This window comes from Rhipicephalus sanguineus, chromosome 3 (assembly GCF_013339695.2).
Source record: "Rhipicephalus sanguineus isolate Rsan-2018 chromosome 3, BIME_Rsan_1.4, whole genome shotgun sequence".
NCBI lineage: Eukaryota > Metazoa > Arthropoda > Arachnida > Ixodida > Ixodidae > Rhipicephalus > Rhipicephalus sanguineus.
In genome coordinates this window covers 17,250,914-17,270,987 of record NC_051178.1, presented here as the reverse complement: position 1 = coordinate 17,270,987, position 20,074 = coordinate 17,250,914, and the positions used below count along the sequence as shown (strand labels likewise).

At 46.0% G+C, this 20,074-nt stretch overlaps 1 protein-coding gene across 1 annotated transcript in view; it reads right to left on the bottom strand.

The window, feature by feature from the left end:
* Positions 1 to 10,510, bottom strand: part of LOC119386471 (dual oxidase maturation factor 1) — a 346,172-nt gene extending 335,662 nt beyond the window's left edge. Inside the window, exon 1 of the mRNA XM_049413941.1 lies at positions 10,222 to 10,510. Coding sequence (XP_049269898.1) covers positions 10,222 to 10,389 — 168 coding nt within the window. The 5' untranslated portion in view covers positions 10,390 to 10,510. The remainder of the gene's footprint in view (positions 1 to 10,221) is intronic.
* Between the last annotated feature and the right edge of the window lie 9,564 nt (positions 10,511 to 20,074).

Sequence of the window (20,074 nt, the reverse complement as noted above, 5' to 3'; positions counted from 1 at the left end):
ATTATTTAACTTGTATTAGATAGCAATGAACGTTGAGAATCTTGTATACATTCGCTTTTAGCCATGCGCTTCATCGAGTAAGCCTTGACGGCTGGGTTGCTCACCATTCAAGTACGATTATTGCGTGATGGAACACGGACGCCTGTGTAGCGTGCTGTATGGATCGCCTATAGCGCACATTTGGCATTAGCAAATTCGTCTGTGTAAGAACCAGGTGCCTCATACTTAAGCTCATAAGGGACATGAATATTTTTTACTAAATCTTGGTGCATACTTGGAGAATCAGCACGAAGAAGTTGGAAACACAAGAACAGAAGGACGCAGGACGAGCGCTGTCTAACTGAAATTTATTCAACTAAGTTGAACAAACGAAAAACCAACACCATGCTTGCGCAGGATTCTAGACCACGTGAAAATTTTTTTCATATTTTTCTCACGTTCCGGGAGTCATAATAGCTGCATGCTAACTTTTGCGGGCTTTCACCACAAGTTATGACCTTCACATTAGCTAGCACTGTCTTGCAAGTCATCGTCCACACATGTCACATTTGATACTGGCCAATTGAGGTTATGGACGTACTGTCTATTGTATTCCGGAGAGCCTCTCGAAAGTCTTGCGCATTGTGTGAACAACCGGCCAGAACATCGAGCAGAAAAATGAAGTCCGCCGCAAGCTTACGCGTTGGAAGACGAAGTAGGTGCTTCTCGCAGAAACATAAGCATTACCTCTGCTTGAAACCGATTCATCCTTTCCGGTGGAGAACGCAAAAAAGAAGTTTGCACTAAGCCGCGCAAGGCTTGAAAAAGCGAAACTGGACGATTCTGAAGACTTATCTGTCTGCTTCTAAGTTGTTTCTAGGCCTTAGCTAGGTGATTCAGGTCGTTTCTAGGTTGCTTCTAGGTCGTTGCTAGGCTTTGGATAGGTGATGCTAGGTTGTTTCTACGTTGTTTCTCAGTGCAGAGAGGTACAGTTCGAGTTAAACCACAGACAGTCACAGACACAACACGGATGTCCAAGTTGCAGAGACAGAACCTCGCGCTGAAACCAAGCGTTCGCACCTTTCATAGATCTACGGGCACGTCGTCGTTTACCCAATTTCTGTGGCACATACCCGTTTATGATGACGATAGTTTTTTTGGTTCGCCGGACAAGGAATGATTTGCTAAACATCTTCGCTGTTAAATAGTTAGTGCAGCTGGCACCAAGTCGCTCAAGGCGGGGTCAAAGCATAGCTGGTGGGCAGGTTTCAGCTTTTCTTGTTAACAAGCTGTACAGAATGCTTTGGCGGTGATTGGGCGGGCGCCGGAGTATGATGATAATAATTTTCTCTCTACGAAACACGGCAAACCTCGACAATAACAGCCCTGCTAGAGAACGCGACCATTTAGATGGGGTCTTCTTCTTTCTCCAAGCCACGCCAGTGCTTGAATCTGTGCTTGACACTGTTTCGGGAAAAAATCACTTTCATCGCAAGGGCGAAGCAATGAATGCAATAGCAACAAATTGCAATGTTATACGAAGGAAGGCTAGAAGCTAACTCGCATAACTCTACAATTTGCGCAAGGCTTCAACTGACTTCACGTCGCAAAGGCCAATGCACAACGGAGTTGAGGGTAAGTCTCAGCGATGAACTACAATGTTATGGAAAGCTAGGCGAACGTGGGCATGGTTTGGCACTGAAGGAACCTCCTCACCCTTTGACCACCTACACGTCTCCAACCTCCAACTCGCCTCCCTCGTCGCCTCGCTTCCGCTATACTATATAATACCCTCCTTCCTCCTTTCCCTCCTCATCACCTTCCCTTCCCTCTTCCACCCCTCGCCGGATACATCCAGCGGCTGCGGCTATACTATACCTTATATCGCTATGCTATGTATGGCATGCTGTGTGTTTCTGTGTTCTTACGTGTTGTCTTCTTCGCCCAATTTGAGCTTGTCTGCTCAACCTATGAACCAACTAGCCCAACAACATGCCATACTTCAAGCTTGTCTGCCGGACAATACTTCTCCCCTTTCAGCTCGGCTTTAACAGCTGTAAAACGCCGGTGCAAAGGAATACTGCCACTCCAAGGAGAGAAGCGGTTTTCGTGCAATCTGTTGTCTCGACGCGAAGCAGTGAAAACACAGCACCCAGAAGGGCATGCGAGTCGTTTGATGATGTCTGCCGAGATAGCGCGTGCGCCAGCGCTAAATAACCGTCACCTGACGCACTTTTCACTTTTTTTCTGTGTTCTCTAAGCCGGTCATTTATGCATCTTCCCGTCTGACCTATGTAACTAATTCCGCCAGGTCAGATAAGAAGATGCAAAAACGACCGGCTGAGAGAACACAGAAACAAAGTGAAAAGTGTGTCAGGTGACGGTTATTTATCATTTCACTGCAAAACGTGCACAAGCCACCCACTTGCAAGAAGTAAAGTGGAGTCTGTGAGGTTGGTAATAGAAATAGATCGCATCTTTTTTGCGGGAGACCACAGTATAAGCAATGTGTCCCTGTCATTGTCCGCTAAAGAAATGGAATATTTACGCATTCCCTCAAAGTTATTTTCGGTTGCATTGTATAAGCTCCTGCTTTCAGCTTTGGCGGATAAGATTGAAGCACCTTTCTATGTGCCGTGATTTGAAAAACGAAAAACTATCATCACTGTCATGTGATTTTGTGTGCGTATGTATGACCAATCCTGTGTGCGTATGTATGACCAAAGTTAGCGCTTGAGTTCGTCCTGTACTTCTTTGTCCTCGTTTGTTTCCGCGCTATGCTACAAGCCAGTTTACGATGAACCAACAAGCCGATATTGGTACCCTTGTCGGTATTCATGTTTATTCAACCATCAAAGCCGGAATGTTCAAAGGTACGCAGACAACACTAATGAAAGGTTTCTTGCATCATTCACTGCTTTGCGTTGAAATTCTGTGAACAGCAGACATCTCGCCTTAGGCATACTGTGAAGACCTCCGAGCAGACCGCCTGGAAATACCTTATATGTTCGGGGCACCCGACGTATGAAGTGGTCAGTGTAATTAACCTCCTTCAGGAAAGCATATTAGACATGAACATAACCAAGATCCACGTGAAATAATAAGTATGATCACTGAAAAAAGTTAATTGTAACGTTCCTGTTTCTATAATTACCTTATGTGTTCTTGTTACTAAATTGCTACTGATATTTTTGTATTGCTGACTTTTGTGCAGGTAATTGCGCAGTGCATTATTGTGTGATTTAATTCAGAATTTTTATTTGCCGCTACACGGGTCGGGCACACGAGTATACTTAATTTTAGGAGCACTTAAGTACACTGTAAGGCAAAATTACCCGAAAGAGGAGTAACGGAGCCCAATAGGCGCGCGCGATGAACGGACTGCGATGGAGCAACCAAAGAGGGACGCGTGCCGTGTGCAAGCCAGTTAGCCTGCAAAAAGATGAACAACGCGGGAGATGCAGGCCGTGTGCAGATATGTTCCGTGTGCAAACCATTGTCAAGCGAACTAACCATCCTCCTCACTCTTGGGTCAGTCTTCCCACTTGTGTTCGTGGTGGCGTGTTTGCGGTGGGTGTTGGCGGTCGGAGAGTTCCACGATCTAGGAACTACGCTGCGGTGAGCGGTGCCTTAGATATACACGTATGCGTGAATGAGTGTGTGGTGCTGCTTTTGCGTTTCCCCGCACCCATGAAGTCTGGAGCTGGTCTCCACACTTCGCGACGCCGCGCTGTATATCTCCGGCGTAGTCACGGCACTGCGTAGCCACCGGCTGGGAACGGCGGCTAAGGAGACCGTAGGCCTATCGGATCCATGATTTCAATCTGACTCGGGGCACAACTCGGCGCTGGATTCTATTGCAAGTAAGATATTCTTTATTCTGCTGCACCTGTCGCATGCGCGAAACGCATTGCGCTTACCGACAGCGGGCTCGATCGTGTTGTATATCGCGCGCACGAAATGCACCGCAAAGGCTGTCTAGGGCGTCAGCTCGCCTGTGCTTTGTGACCGCCTGGCCGCCATTGCCGTCGGCCGCCCGGACGCTCGCTCTCGAGGGTTCGCCGCAGTGATGAGCTCCGGGCTTGCGCTATTGGGCAGAGGCCTCGCCGCTGCGCTGCGGCTCGTCCATAAACGCATTGCGGTGGCTGGCAACGAGCTCGGTTTTATGTCGCGCGCTTGAAGTGCACCAGCGTGGGCTGGCAGGGGGCCTTAGCTAACCGACTTCAGCTGTGCTTCAGAACTCTGCGGAAAGCGGTCGCCATTACGTCGGTTTCCCCGTCACTCGCTCGCAAGCACCTCGGCGCCGTTCGTGACGGCGGCGCCGCGTTCGCTCGTTATTCTCCTCGGGGTTCGCTGGCGGCAGCGACGGCTGAGGGGCTTGCTCGAGCTGTACGACGCCGCTCGAAGAAAACTCGCCAAATCGTAGGCGGCGCCGGGACGTCATGACTGCGGCTGCCGCACTGGAGCTGTTGCGCTATGTGGCTCGAAATGCGACATTGATGATGTATGATATCGCGGTTAAATTATATGCATGCCATATTTTTGACGTGCTTTTTTTATTTCACCTTGCACGTATTCGTCATGCGCGTGCGTCTTCATCCTCTCTGTTACGTGTGACTAACTACTTGCAATCTTTTTGTGCTTTGCAGGATGCAGCCGTTGTCCACAACGTGCAGAATGCTGTGTGCGCTGGCGCGTGCAATGAAAGTCATCTTTTGCTTCCATTGAAGCAGCTTCACAAAAAGGACATTACCAGATATGAAAACGCGGCTGGACCTGTATTCGACATTTTACAGTGATTTCCATGAAAGAAAGCAGAAACTTCATATGTATAGACAAAAATAAAACGTTTCATTGTTTCACTTTTGTCTTTCGTTGTCGCGTTCACTGCGAAAGCAGCGATACACGCATGACAAAATATTTTTGCCGTGTTCTTTTCCGCGCCGTTTGTTGCTGATTGCGGAAAAAAGCAGGCGAAAAAAGTGTTAAGTTTTGCGGAGAGTAACTGTAGGGAATCGTCTCTGGAGAATAACGGATCATTTGAACTGTCGATTAAAAGTTCATCCAAATGGAGCATTTGAGTGGACCGACCGTTCGTCCGGCGAGGTGTAACAGTGGGGACAAACAGCTGGCCCGCAAGGCGTAAATGTGAGGGCTAAATGTCAGTTCATTGAGGTGATCTGTGGAGACTAACAGTTAGCTGAATGGGAACTAACTGTTAGACCCGGTTCCTTTAGTCCTTAAAGCGATTAATGGTTATGGCAGCCCCATTAGTCCCCAAAGGGACGAACCACGCACCCCTTTGACACCCTTTTGCCTTAGAGTGTATTCGTTGGGTGACATTTTTTTTAGATGGGGGGGGGGAGTAAATAAATGCCTCACATTGCATGTTATCACCGGTTGTGTGCAGTGTCTTTAGCAGAAATTTTACACCACGGGAGTGTAAAATTACTGCTCTCTCTTTTGAGGATTCACTTCCCAGCATGGATATTGCGGAATCAGCAATTCACATATCGACTGAAGAAACATGATAGTGCGCGCCGCAACAATGATATTTCAGTGCAGATTGCGACTTTTAGCTTCTTTAAATTTCTACTAACTACAGGTGATAGGAAAGGGTCATACTTTGAATACCGGCGGCCTTCAGTCAGCAAGACAAGTCCCTGATGGCATCGGCCTGTTTCTGCGCAGACGGCAGCATTTATGGTATGGTGCACGCATGAGTATATTTAAGGAGAAGCACAATTTCGATCACCCAATATTTGGAGGGGGCTCCACAGAGTATAACCGCTCTAGCCAGGGGCGTTTCGAGAAATTTTTTTCGGGGAGTGGGGAGGGGGGTTCAACCATATTTTATGTATGTTCGTGCGTTCGTTTGTATGTGTGCGTGCATATACAGCCAAGCAACCCCCCCCCCCCCCCCGCTTTTTGCTACGCCCCTGGTTCTAGCCATGCTCCAGCAACCGAGGTGTCGCGTAACAACGTGTATGTGCCTCTTTTTTTTTCTTTCGATCTTCTTTCTGCGACACATCCCAGGCCAGTCGTTCAACGCATGTTCGGCCCAGCCAAGTGTCGCTTAATAACGGAAGAGTGGCTCTTCCTATGTGCTTCTTTCAATGCACGCCTAATTTTAGAGCGCAACTCTTATGCGCCCGTTCCTGCGTTGGGCGGCGTCGCCGTTGGCGTCAGCTGGCGTAGGCGTAACTGATAGAGCAAACGAGGATGAAAGAGAGCGAACGCGGAGTCTCTCGATATCACGAACCTTGGCCTCTAACCTCGCTTTCTTTCTCCGTCACGCGCGCTGGCCACTCGGTCGGAGCTCGTGCGCATGCAAAGCTGGCATGTGCACTGCGGCTGGCTTCGCTTATCGTAACGGGGCTGTCAGCGTTTCGCTTGGTTCCCGACCCCTGCAATGTACATAATAGTGTGCGTAGCACTCGAGCGGTGGCAGTTTCTTTGGCAATATGTAAGGAATGTTCCATCGCTGCAACTGCGGACAGCCAAAACTGCAAACGCCTTTGGCGTTGTACTAACACGAAGCTACGCTCAGAATTCGCATCAGGCAGTATCGTAATCGTCAGTGAATTTCCTTTTCGTACTTCTTTCTTTCAGAAGCCACGAATGTGATTATTTCGCGCAAAGAAATCACAAGGCAAAGGTTAAGGGGAGGGCAAACGTTTATTTTTTTTTAAAGGGAAAGTTTGCGCTCCCCTTATCCCTTCCCTTGTGATTTCCTTGCGCGAAATAGCCACATTCGTGGCTTCTGAAAGAACATGAACCGACTAGCCCAACAACGTGTGCTTCTGTACTTCTTTCTGCGGCCTTATTATGCAGCGCACAAATATGTACACATCTTTATGAGACCTTTGACGGAGGATGTCATATAGTCTGCCCTTTCCTGAATGCTGGAGGTTGAAGTAATTCTGGTACATGTTTGCTCAGAGGACGGCAGCTGCGGTGGTCGTCGCAATGGTTTTCCATTTTCCTCATCTCAAGAAAAAAACACAGAGCAATGTACTTTGGAGGCGGCTAGGAGCTTGCAGACATCATAATGTCACACCGTCGACCGCAAGCACTGTCTCGTTCAAATGTGGCCTACCCCTAAAAAGATAATGAAGACGAGCAGATGATTGACAGTTATTTTTAATTGTACCATAATTGTCAGATAAGTATCCTCTCTTGATCCAATCACGTAAATATTTAGGCATTATTTTTAAAACTGAAATTTAGGACAGTTGGATTTCGCTCGAACGCATATTACTAGCGGAACAGCTGCGTACAGGACGACGCTAGAACGGTCGTCCTGTGCGCATCTTTATTTGTCCCTGCTTTCGTTGCAGTATCTGCATCTATCTCAGAACCATCAGCGTTCCGATCCTTGATATGTGATATTGGTAGTATTCCATTTGTAGTCATACATACACCAATATTTACTGCGTCATTTGCTGGTAATCATTCAGCATTCGTATATGTGCACGCATACGTACCAGCCAGCCTGTTATTATCGTATGACTTCAGAAATTGATTCGATTTTTTAATAAATGTAAAACAACTTCACGCTCAGCAGTTTTCCACTCTACTTTGTCTCTTCTTCGCGCGAGGACCAATGTGCATTTCCTCTCCTCCTTCAGCAACTTCCTGTTTCCATTCCTGGGCCCACACTTATAGGTGAAGAAAATGGCAAGAGCCCTGTAGCAATTAAACGACTGGTGTTTGTTCTCACGTACCACTTAATTTCATAAGCACCAATCACGCAGTGAATGTAAGCGCATGAGGAGGAGCAAAATGATTTAGGGGCTCTAATAACGCTGACCTAATGCTTAATTGCTTAGTTATTAGACCGAAGAAGGATAGTCTGACACGCATAGCATGATATTGTAAAAAAAAATTCACAGCATATCCACGGAGTGAATGATGATGAGTGGGCGAAGCTGCGGAGGTTCATCGGCAAACCGTGAATCTTCCGTGAATTCTGCCCAGTACATCATCACCGACGTGAGATCGGGCGCGTTTATACTAAAGGTTCGATGAGTTATGACGACTTGCAGCTCACTTTAAATTTACAAGTACGCTGTGAACTTTCATTGTTTAGAAAACCATTGCTTTCGAAAACATCTGGCGTCTTTCGTTAAACAGCTGGCGTCTTTTCGTTTTGCTTTAGAAACATCTGGCGTTCTTTCGTTTTGCTTTTACAAAACATCTGGCGTCTTTCGTTGGTCTATTTCATCAATCAACGGCGTTTTGAACAAAATTTTTATTGTTTAATCACGCACAGGAGAAATCTCACCAGGCACTACCTTGGAGGTAAAGAATGGCTGCTAATGGGAATGAGAGACAGAAGAAGTCGGCTTTTAGCTAACGCTGAGAATTTTTTATTGTTCAACAACGCACAGGAAAAATCTCCCACCGGCACCACCTTGGAGGTCAAAGCGTAAGACTAGTTACGCACTACGACTACGACTACGACTACGAGGGACGAACGGGTGCCGCCTTAAGGAGCTTCGCCCCTAAAAGTCTACGGCTCACCGTGTCTGCAGTGATACTGGTGGGCTGACAAGATTTTATTAATCCTCGCGGTCGGCATAATTTCTGTGGTGCATACTAACCCTGAGTCGCCTCGAATGTGGGAATTCTTTTCTTTGTCTTTTGCAATGAGCGAATGGGACCTGTTTGGCATCGACACCACAAGTGTCACGTGCTATAAGCAGCCCAGCACGTACCTGAATTATTCCAAAGCACCCGCGCGTGCATTCCGAGGAGCGATCGCCATGCGACGTCTGCCACAGAGGTTCGCATTTCTCAGCGCACGTATACGTAAACTGTGTATTAAAACCGCAACGATAAGCCGGAAAAAACACCAGGCGCGCGCGCCTAGAAGTGCGAAAGCATGGAAAGCCGTGCTTCCATTGCTGTGGAACAGCCGGCTGATCGAAGACACGGGATGAGCATAAGTTCCTGAAACGTGTACAGGGGTGGAGCCAGCGGGGAGTACGAAAATGGGGGTGGGGGCAATTGCCCCCCCCCCCCAAGAATTTTCTCTTGCCCCCTCTTTGTGCCCCTTCCCCCAAGATCAAACATAATCATAACACAATACAAGAGTTCCCCACCTCCCTGGCCCCCTTGACAGGACTCACTTGTCGTGGCTGCCCCCTAGTCCAGAAAATCTTGGTGCAGCCCGTGAACGTGTAGAATAAAGAAGAGCGAATGAAAGAAGAGAGCGCTGAGCGGTGGCCGCATAAAATATCCTGTAAACCATTTTGTGTAAACAGTATACCGTGTACTGTGCAAAGTAGCTTCTATTTTTAGATGAAAAAGCTCGCTATTGTGAACGGGTATTAAGGGTATTCTCGTAACCTCTACTTTAAGAGCAACTTTCTGTATCTTTAATAGAGGTTAATTTTGCAAAGGCCACTAGCTAACGCCTATTTTACAGCTGCACAAATTTGTGAAAATGTGCATTTCTGGCAAACGTTGCCGTGTTTATGACGTTTATGATGCAGGGCATGTTACATAGCGATGCGCTTTTCTAATTGTGATAACATGTGGTGAGCAGTTGCGAAGCCTCTATTTGAATGACACCTCTAAAGAGCGCGACGAACCTTAAGCGGCTGCTGTCTGTTAGCCCTAAGAATCGAGATATAGCGAGATGACGCTATCATCGCCGCTGCTTTGGACGAAAGTATGTCAAGGAAGTCACGGTTTTGCTCAAGAACGCCGGGTCCCGTGGCGCGTACGGTCGGCCACTTTCTCCGCCGGTGGGCGCCGCTGCCGGAGAACATCATAAACGGGAGGGCACTAAGCAGTTTTGTTGCGCCTATAGACGCATCTGTGCGCAATGAGTAACACGTCCATTGTCCGAACTGTGCGTGGGCTCCAAGTATTTTCTTGCTCGAATTTCAAGGCTCTGAGTTTGAAAAGTGAATAATAGATACAACATTAATAATAAGCGCGCAATTGCATGGTCCTTTCACCAAAACTGGGAAAGTTGACAGAGCCCCAATTACTACACCACGCTGTGAAAAAGAAAAGTGCCGTTCATTTATAACTTCCTTTACACATGCACAAGAAATCGGTATCGTCTTAAGCAGAAATATTCATGTGCGCAGTTCGAATCAGGAAGGCCCTAGTGATTCTTAGCTGCAAATAAACATATTTCAGCTGGACATTCGCTTAAGAATAGTGCCGTGCGGCATGTGTTCTCAAGAGCAGAACTGCTTTCACCTGAAGCCATTCGTAGCTCACCTCTTTGCGTATCCCTGGGAAGACGATTATGAAAGCGATGAACAGCGTCGAGAAACACACATAGATGACAATATTCCGTATGTCCTCAGTCACCGCAGTTCTGTTGGAGTAAGCGTAGAGCGTCGGTCCACCTTCGGTGCGGAAGGCATCGAACCATCCCTTGAGCATGGCGCAGCCAAGGTCGCGAGGGGAACTCCTCCTTCCCAAATAACCTCACAGGCTGCACATGTCAGAGCGAAAAAGCGAAAGTGCTCCTGCCCGGAACCGGCTCCGGCGTCGACTGACGGCGGTGCAGCGCCAGGGACGGTGGCCTACTCCGCGTGCTGCCCCCCGCTGGCAAGGCCCCGCCCCGGCGGCCGCTTGCGTTGTACGACCTCCTCACTTGCTCCTTCGATGAATACAACTTTCGGTCGTTGCAGGTAAGGTGTCTTTATGTCAACATTCATCGCGCTCATACAAAGTTAAGCTGCTCAAAAAACAGATCCGCTTGTTTAAAGCACGAAACTACAAAAGGAGTAAATGTATTGTTGAGTTCGCAGTAGACGTTCGGTGTTTATTTTCTCAAGGCTTGGATCACGAGCGCGCACAGGTCCAAGCTGCTGAGAGGTGATGATGATATCCTCTTTCTTATGGCACTCGCCCACAAAGGGGGATGGGCCAAGAACCCATCGGCAGGATGTTTAGGGTACCGACCTATGAAGCTAAAGGAAACTGGAAATTTAGCTTAAAAACAAAACATCGAATAAGGGTAAATGGTAAACGAGCAAGCGGTCAGAATATCAGATGGAACTTATGACAAAGATAACAATCCACGTGGTGATAAGCATCTGGACATGAAGTTATAGAAAGAATCAATCTTTCTTCAAACCAGATTTCGAATAGAAATCAGCTTTCGAATAGAAAGAAATAGGAATAAACTTACAGGGTAATCTTTGTTTCCTTCATGTAATCAGCGCAGGAGACATAGCTGTGCCTAAAACCTCATCTAATACTGCCACATGATAACATAACTGCAACATTTATTGCATACCCTCTTTTCTGAAGTGGAGCTACAAGATATCTTTTTCTCTCATGAGGACATCGGTGACAGGGTAAAAAGACGTGCTCATTGTTTCGATTTTATTACGAAAGTGGCACAAGCGGGACACCTAGCTTTATGTAAGCAAAAATTCAATTCCTCATTTCGACATCATAATCTAGTGTGAAAAACATCGGGCTCTCGATATACGCACCGTAGTATATTCCTGAAGTATATTATATGTTCCAATTATTTAAATTGATTCAGTGATAATTTGCAAATTTCACTTTCCAAACGGGCATTTTTCAGCTCTAAAGTTGTCGCATAAACCGTATCTTACAAAACCAGGACTCGGCGCCCACTTAGAGATATTGTGGTATTAAGTCCGCCATTTAATCCTGACATTGTGCGCGGTGGTCTCGTACCCACCGCAATTTGATTTTGGCGCCACTGTTGGTATTAGATGAACAAACATGCTAATGTGTGTTAAATTTGTTAACGCAGAAAGTGCTGACACACTGAAAGAGAATCTGTGTTTATGACTGCTGCTGATTCGCTTAAGGGATCCTACTCTTTTACTTTCCACACTTCTTTTTAGTCCGGCACATATGGCGCGTAATATTTCCCCCTCTCAGAGGAAGTACCAACTGTTCAGGGACGGGCGCTTCTCATAAGCACTCACTGATGATTGGGTCTTCACTGCTGCAGGCGCCTATCTCATGCTTCGATAACTTAGTACCTGGGCTGCCATGCAGAATCCGTATTTTGTGACAGTAGAAAAGACGCCGACAAAATCGCGAAAGTCGCTAAAGTTGTGGCTGACGTCAGCATGAAATTTTATAGTTTTAGCTATAAAGTACGTATATGCAGAAACGCAGGAAGTAAGTGATTAGCGAACACACACTTTGAAAAATTCAGACACGTGCTCGAAGAAGTGTAACAGGAAAAGCACTTCTCAGGAGTGAAAATAAATGTGTTCATGATCAACTAAAGAGAACCCAGAAAGATCTTACACAACTAAAACAATACAGTCGTCAGTACAATACAACTAAAACAATACAGATCAAGGGCCTAACAAAAAGCCTAATTAAAGCCGACATGTAAATGAGCTAGTGGACGGAGAAAAACTGGGAATTTCTCTGACATGCGCAGACATGGATGTAATTCATCATGTCCCAAGAAAAAAGTGGCCGCCATCCCGCCCTGCGCACGTGAATGTCCAGCAAAGCTGTATCAAACACCACTCATACTGATGGGGAGGGGGGTATGTTAAGTTGTTACTTTAGAGTAATGGCAATGATAATCGCTTTGAAGTTGCTGTGATAGGCCGTGATTGGATCCGTGACAATTTTCAGCTCGACTAATTTGTTCCTTTCGTCGAGATTGTATTCACGCTGTTCTTCTGGTGTATTTCCGTGGTATACCCATGGCATTCTTATAATGAACTGAATGAGTTGCTAGACTGGTCTCCCTTTTATATATGAAAGCGGGAAACACACGTGGGGAGAAGGAAGGTCCGTTTCACTCATTCCAAGCCCTCGTGTGAAGTGCAAAACAGCTTCAACCTAATCTTTACCGGGAACGTGCGGGAGGGTGTTCCCAGTGTTGCGGTTTTCATGCTGTTTTGTGGTTTTCTTTAATGAAACGAACACTGAGCTCTATGCTTTATGCCTAATTACAAAGAAAGATATGGCGTTTGCCTTCAATTGATAAAGGGCCGTTAAACCACCCGGAGGTCAACATTTAGTTGTGGCATTTCAGTTGTACACGAGTCTACAGCGAACGCGTTCTTCGACTCGTCTGTCCACCTCTCCGAATGCCCTTCCTCAGCGTCGAAGGTGAAAATGCAAAGAGCGCGCATCTTCTAGAAGAGGAGCATGCGAGTGCGAGCGTCTGTTGATGGTTTAGGGGCCTGGCGTTTTGATTTTGCCCATGTAGACGAAACCACTGCGGAGTACAGGCTTCGCTATGAAGAACAGTGATGAACCCCACGTAGTCGTCAAGTTGGCATCTCGCACAGCTAGTTATACTGTATTAGAAGCGGCAAATAGAAAAAGAAATTTTATCCGCCAGACTTTGGCTTTGAAGGTACTGGAACATTTTACATCACGAGCACCTTTACATAGAAAATAAAATTCTAGTTGGTAAATGTACTGTGCGCCAAGGAGAAAGAAGGGGAAGTTTACTTAGGTGACGAATAGTAAAATTCTTGCTCGGAAAGCCGAGAATTAACCGTTGCGCATATTGAAACTGAAGAAGATCTTTCTAAGAGCTGCTAAGAATTGGCAACATGGCTCTCTGTCAATTGGCACTCAGTAACCATTGTTACTCGCTTGTAAAGGGCACTGTGCGGAGTTTGCACAAAAACATCGAGAATCTTTTTTTCCTTGCAAGACACTAATTCGTCTCATGTCAAATCGTGGCTCTAACTGAGACATGGCTGAGTCCTGGTGACGTTCAAACCTTGGTACTCATTTTTTCCAACGCCAAAGCAGTCTTGCACGCGAGATGGTGGTGTTGGTTTGTTCGCAGACAAAAATATCAAGTGTTCTGTTGACCCATAGTTTTCGCACTCCTTTTCTCATGAGTTTGACTTCCTTGTTGTGAAATCTACTACAGTAACAATTGTTTTTACCTATCGTGCCCCTAGCAAAAATGCTGTTAACCTTATGCGCCATTCTCAAGCATTGCTCTACCACTTAACTAGTTAAAATAGAAGAATAGTAATACGAGCATGTGGGGGCTTGAACATCTGCTCGATAACCAATTCATGAATACTTTAATTGGTTTTTATGGTTTTCAGAATGTGATTACGACCCCTACCAGGGTCACATCCTCATCGTGAACATCAAACTATCGACCATATATTTTGTAATTTTACACGATGACAAGCAGCTGCCTTCTCTATGACACAGTTCTGACTGATCATTGTCCGACAAAAAATTCGGCAGATCCAACGTACCGTGGGAATCGATGTTATGCGAAGCGTGCGCGGGATGGTGACTGTGGCGTAACTTTTCACATTGAGCGAAACGTCACGGAATGACGCTAGAGAAATGTGGGAGTGGTATACGCACACTCATATGTTGAAGAGTCACATATGTATTATATAACCAGTTGCTTACACTTGGGTAACGATGCCCACAGCAACATTGGTGTTACCAACGCCCGACGCGGTAAGTTGATATGTAGCGCTTATATTCTTCAATACTGGATAGCGCGAATCTGAACAGGACAAAGAAGGAACACAGATGCACAGGACAGGCATTACTCGCAACTAAGCTTCATACAGGAAAGTTTCCCTAGATATATGGTACGCAGCCGAGTGGCACGCGCAGGCGCACTGCACGTACGTTACAGTCACAGTTATTGCAGTAGCGTTACATTTGTTAGGTCTATACTTGTCCGTTATGGCGGACGCACGCACGTGTCACGAAGCTGTATGTGTACACAGAAGGGGTTCTTGACAGTTCTTGAACAAGGTTATCATCACCATGATCAGTGAGCACCAGCAGCTGAACCGCACTTGTTATCGGATCCGTTCGTGATCTTGGCTCCGAGAGGTCTAATTGTAGTGAAGTGCGAGGTATAGTGCAGCTGGTGGAAATCCTGGATACCTCTTACGATGAAATGATGTATGTCTCCTGTCCTGGACGTCGCAGCGTCTTTTGATACCCTGTCCACATCCAAGCCGTCTTTCACGCAGTATAAGGACCAGGCATTGTTGGGTCTTGATAAGTCAATGTTGAACTCACCCGTATAGATGAGAGGCCTGGTTGTCTCGGCAGAGTTATCTTAGGGAACTATTCACCCTTTCCCTTTCTTAACCTTCCGCCACCTTGCGGGATTCCGCAGAACTGATTTGCAATACCAGAATTATAGCGCGCGTGGTCATCATTTCTGCCCGCCACAGCTAAACTATATCTGCACGATTATCCGCGCGGGCCACCAAATCGCTCAGCAAACGTTGAGCACTAGGCACGCACACACGGCCTCACCGCACTCTCCCTAGCCCCTAGAGCAGGGGATGCACGCTCACCTGCGCCCACTCCCACCGTACAGCCCTTACAGACACACACACAGGGCACGCTTCGCCTCCTCCACCCTGATATTATTCGATAGGGCTTTAACTATGCATGGATGTGTGTTCTATAGCACCAAAACAAAACCGAAACCATGTAGGCGTTCGTGGAGGCTACTTTAATCCAAAGCCGAAGCCATCAATACGAGACAGCCATTTTGGCGTCGTTAGACGGCATTGTTTGTGATCCGTCTCGTTGTGGTCGTTCATTAGTCTGCCAGAATAATCTGTGTCGTCAGGCGTGATTGCAAGTGATCGTTTTGCGTGACTTTCTTCGTGCTATGCATTCGTGGCGTAGTATCGTATCGTCGGCTCACTCTTGCCGTGACTGGCTGAAGCAGTGTCACTCAGTGTTCGGGAAAAGTAGCCTCCGGACGGAGAAGTCCCTGCAGTAAGCTTCATTTTGTCGTGAACTTGCCTGAGCAAGATGGGAGCGCATGACGGATCGCAGTGGCACCGACAGACGAAGCCTGTGGACGACGCTCCTACGGTCGTTATTGATTTCAGGTGACTTCTGCCGGCTTCTGCCTACAACTCTTTTATTCGCTTCAAACGTGACTTTGCCACTTGTCGTTCTGATGTTCCAGTTGCACGGATTTTGCTATCGTGTTTCAATGGCTTGGCAACGACGAAAACCGCACTGGACTATCCAGTAGCGGGTAAAACGGAGTGGTGCGCGCCAATATCGTGTTTCCTTATTCCATACATGCCAGAAAAACATGAAATTGCGAGTTGAAATCTCGGTTGCAAGTCGAGTGTGGTGACACGTAGAGCAACGTTGCACCGATATATATTTGAAGGGTAAGTAAGCTCAGCTGATCAAAATCAATCTAATGCACCCGGCCCTAACATGCCTGATATCCAGAACATGATTTTGGCTCGTGAAACTCTAGAATTTACTGTTTGTTTCCTTTGCTACCCAGACGCTGAAACACGTTTAATACGTATTTATTCGCTGCATATTCGAACTTCTCGCCGTGTGTGTGTGTGTGTGTGTGTGTGTGTGTGTGTCTGTGTGTGTGTGCGTGTGTGTGTGTGTGTGTGTGTGTGTGTGTGTGTGTGTGTGTGTGTGTGTGTGTGTGTGTGTGTGCGTCCGTGCGTAACTGCTATGAAACTTTGATGCAATAGCTTTTGTAGCACGGCTTCATTTAATTGAAACAGTGGTGACTTAATCTTATGATACTAAAAATTATCATGCAACAAAGGTAAATGCGAGTTCACTTCAAAATTGTAGTTTTTTTTTTGTCCACAAGCTGCATACGAGCATAACCTCATCCTCCTGTGAGGTTATGCGGTTATGCTTTGTCTAATGTGGTGTGGTGCTAGTATCTAATAGTAAACACAATACCAGCTAGTAATAATGGCAATAAACATACTGCTCAAACGCTGTGTTGCGTGGATATTGGATGCCTTTGTTATACCAGCCGCGGTTCATTTCGGTATTATTTTCAACACAAAGATACAGTCTACAGTGATGTTGTGGGCAGTGGACAAAAATCCTTTAAAATGGCCTTGGAAGCGTTACGCTGCTAAGCCCAAGGACACGGGTTCTGTTCCTGACCCCGGCAGCTGCATTTAGATGGGGGCGAGATACAGAAACTCCCATGCCCTTTGATTTGTGCACGTTGAAGAACTCCAAGTAGTTAAAATTAATCCGTGGTCTCCCACTATGTAGCACCGCTTAATCGTATCGTACTTTTCGCTCATAAATCTCGAGCAATTATTACTTCGTCATTATACGTCGAAACTCTCGCTGTATCGTATTTGAATTCTATTCGCCATCGTCTGCAGTGAATACTTAGCACTTTTTACAGCAGGATACCTCATTTGACATTCTTTTACAATGCACCTTAATTGTCCCAATTTCGTGCCATAATCAGCTGTTATTTTTAATATGTATATAAGTCACTTCAGCACTGTTCCTTTTTGTTTGACCGCTTCTCATCACCTCAGTTGTTTGAGGTTTGAGGTGATGTTTGTGCTGCACAGTTTGCCCGAGTTCGCTCCCAACCCTCTATACTGGTCAACGCTGGCTGGTGGGTTGTCCTTCCAGACAAATGGCCTCTGTTCTTCTGTGTCGTCCTGTCCTTCCTTCCAAGCCTTCGCTCTCCCAACCCAGATATGTTGAAACAACTAGCCCAACAATTAATTATTTGGAAAAACTAGACCTTTGCCTGTTGATATAGATCTGAAGAAAAAAGGGCACATTAGGCCTTTAGAATAGTTGCACCTTCGCGCAGCTGTTCTGAAGCCAGGCACTAGAAGGGCACGCTCACAATGACGCGACAGAAAGAAGGCAGTGAAGGCAAGCCTAGTCATGTCGTACATTCGCCATATTTCGTGTAGCTGTATACGCATTTTGCCGTTTTCTTCGTTAAACTAATAATAATATTTGGCGTTTAACGTCCCAAAACCACGATATGATTGAGAGACGCCGTAGTAGAGGGCTCTGGAAATTTCGACCACCTGGAGTTCTTTAACGTGCGCCTAAATCTAAGCACACGGGCCTCAAACATTTTCGCCTCCATCGAAAATGCAGCCGCCGAGGCCGGGACTCGATCCCGCGACCTACAGGTCTTCGTTAAAATACTGCTGGTGGTTATGGTCCTCTACTGCTGACCCGCAGGTCGCGGGATCGAATCCTGGCCGCGGCGGCCGCATTTTCGATGGAGGCGAAAATGGTTTAGTCCCGTGTGCTTAGATTTAGGTGCACGTTAAAGAACTCCAGGTGGTCGAAATTTCCGAGGCCCTCCACTACGGCGTCTCTCATAATCTTATCGTGGTTTTGGGACGTCAAACCCCAACAATTATTATTATTATTATTAAAATACTGCTGCCATGCTATACAGGGTGATTTTTTTCGACAATACATATCTTTTATAAAAAAATTCTATGACAGTCATGCTCCAGTCGTACTCTAGTTCGAGGCGGAAATATTCTGCCGCAACAAAAATTGCGTTGACGGGACTAATTAACAGAAACCCGTTAACTAACTTTTATTTATTGACTTGAGGGCAGTTGTTTATATTAGAAATTTGTAGTGCGTGCCACTTTATGGCATACCCATTTTTCAGAAATCATGAAAGTTTTACGTAACTCGAGATATTAATTGTGAAATTTTAAGGGCTAAATCAAAACTGATCGTGCCCGGTGCACAGAAAACGCGGTTTTTCTGTTACGTCAGACCGGAGCTGCCCGCGACAAGGGAGTGACGAAATTTGAATGAAGGTGCGTCGTGGTCTTACCTTTCGTGAAAAGTGGCAAGTCATCTCACTTGCGCCAGCGGATCGCCTTACCTTTGCGTGTGGCGTTTGGTGCTCATCTGTTTCTTTTGAGATGCGCGCAACCGAAACCGCAGTAATATCAACCTTTTCTTTCCATGTTTACAGATAAGCACCACACATCGCACACAAATAATAAGCTGTTTACTTGTGTATTTCTGAATGCTTGCAGATCACATTCTGCTTCGGCCCACCTTCATTAAACTATCATCACCTCGTTTTCACGTGGAGCTCCGAGCTTACGTAACAGAGAAGCCACGTTTCCTGCGCGTCAGGCGCTATCAGTTTCGATTTCGTCCTTGAAATTCGAGGATGAATTACGTGTAACTTTCGCGATTAAAAAAATGTGTATGTCATAAATTGGCACGCGCTACAACTTTCTAATATAAACAACTACCTCCAAGTCAGGAATTAAAAATTTATTAATGAGTTTTTGTTAATTAATCTCTTCATTGCCATTTTTGTTGCAGCAAACTATTTCCTTCTTGACATAGAGTGCGTGCGCGAAAACATCTTGAGCGTGACTATTATACAATTTTTATAAGAAATATGCGTTCTCTAAAAAAACATCCTTCTAACTGTACGGAGGTCATGTAGCGGAAACAGTTGCAGCTGGCTAAGGGAGTAACAGACCCTCAAAGTACAGCAAAGTTAATGAGTATCCCTGGTTTTGTTCATTGCCATGACACTTCATGGAATCTGGTGTGTGAACGCTGCCCTTATCAGATTAAAAGGTTATTGATCTGTGTGTCATCATGTGAGGCGTTTTTTTTCGAAATGGGTCTAATCCATCCAAAGAGAATTTGAGAAAACGGCAAAAATTTGCTATGCAAACTAAATACAACGCTGTCAAAGCTATTCTATGATATGTTTTACATGTCGGCTAGGGGAAGTTTCTGGCCACAATCAATTAAAAAATATGCAGCGGATTTCACCATTATTAGCGTGATAACTTTGGATTTGGCTCATTTCGAATTGAGACATGGAATTCAATGCGGTATTCTTGAAAAAACTTTATTGAAATTCGGGCAGTGGCACATTCTTGCTTCGTCGGCGTCGACAGTGCTTCTGTTCACGATGTCGTCGACGTCTGGGGACCGATCTCTCGCCGATCTCTTCACTTCCACCAGAATTCATGATAATCCAGCTCCGAAAGGGCAAAAAAAAAAAAAAACTTGCACAAACACCCAGAAAACAGGCAGAGTAGTCAGGCTAGGCGGGAAATCACACGGAGGCTTCCACGTTCGCCGAATCACGTGATCGCCGAAGCGCTCTACTATCGGCATACTGGATTTGACTCATTTCGATCCATACAGCGCATGGATCTGGCTCAATTTCGTTTTGAAACGGGATCTGTGAGCACATGTAGCTGTTGGTATTTGACTCATTTCGATCCGATCTCTCTTTTAGAGGAAAGTTGAGAGAATGTACTTGCCAATGGAGCAATATTTGAGCTAGTTTCGGTTTCTGGAT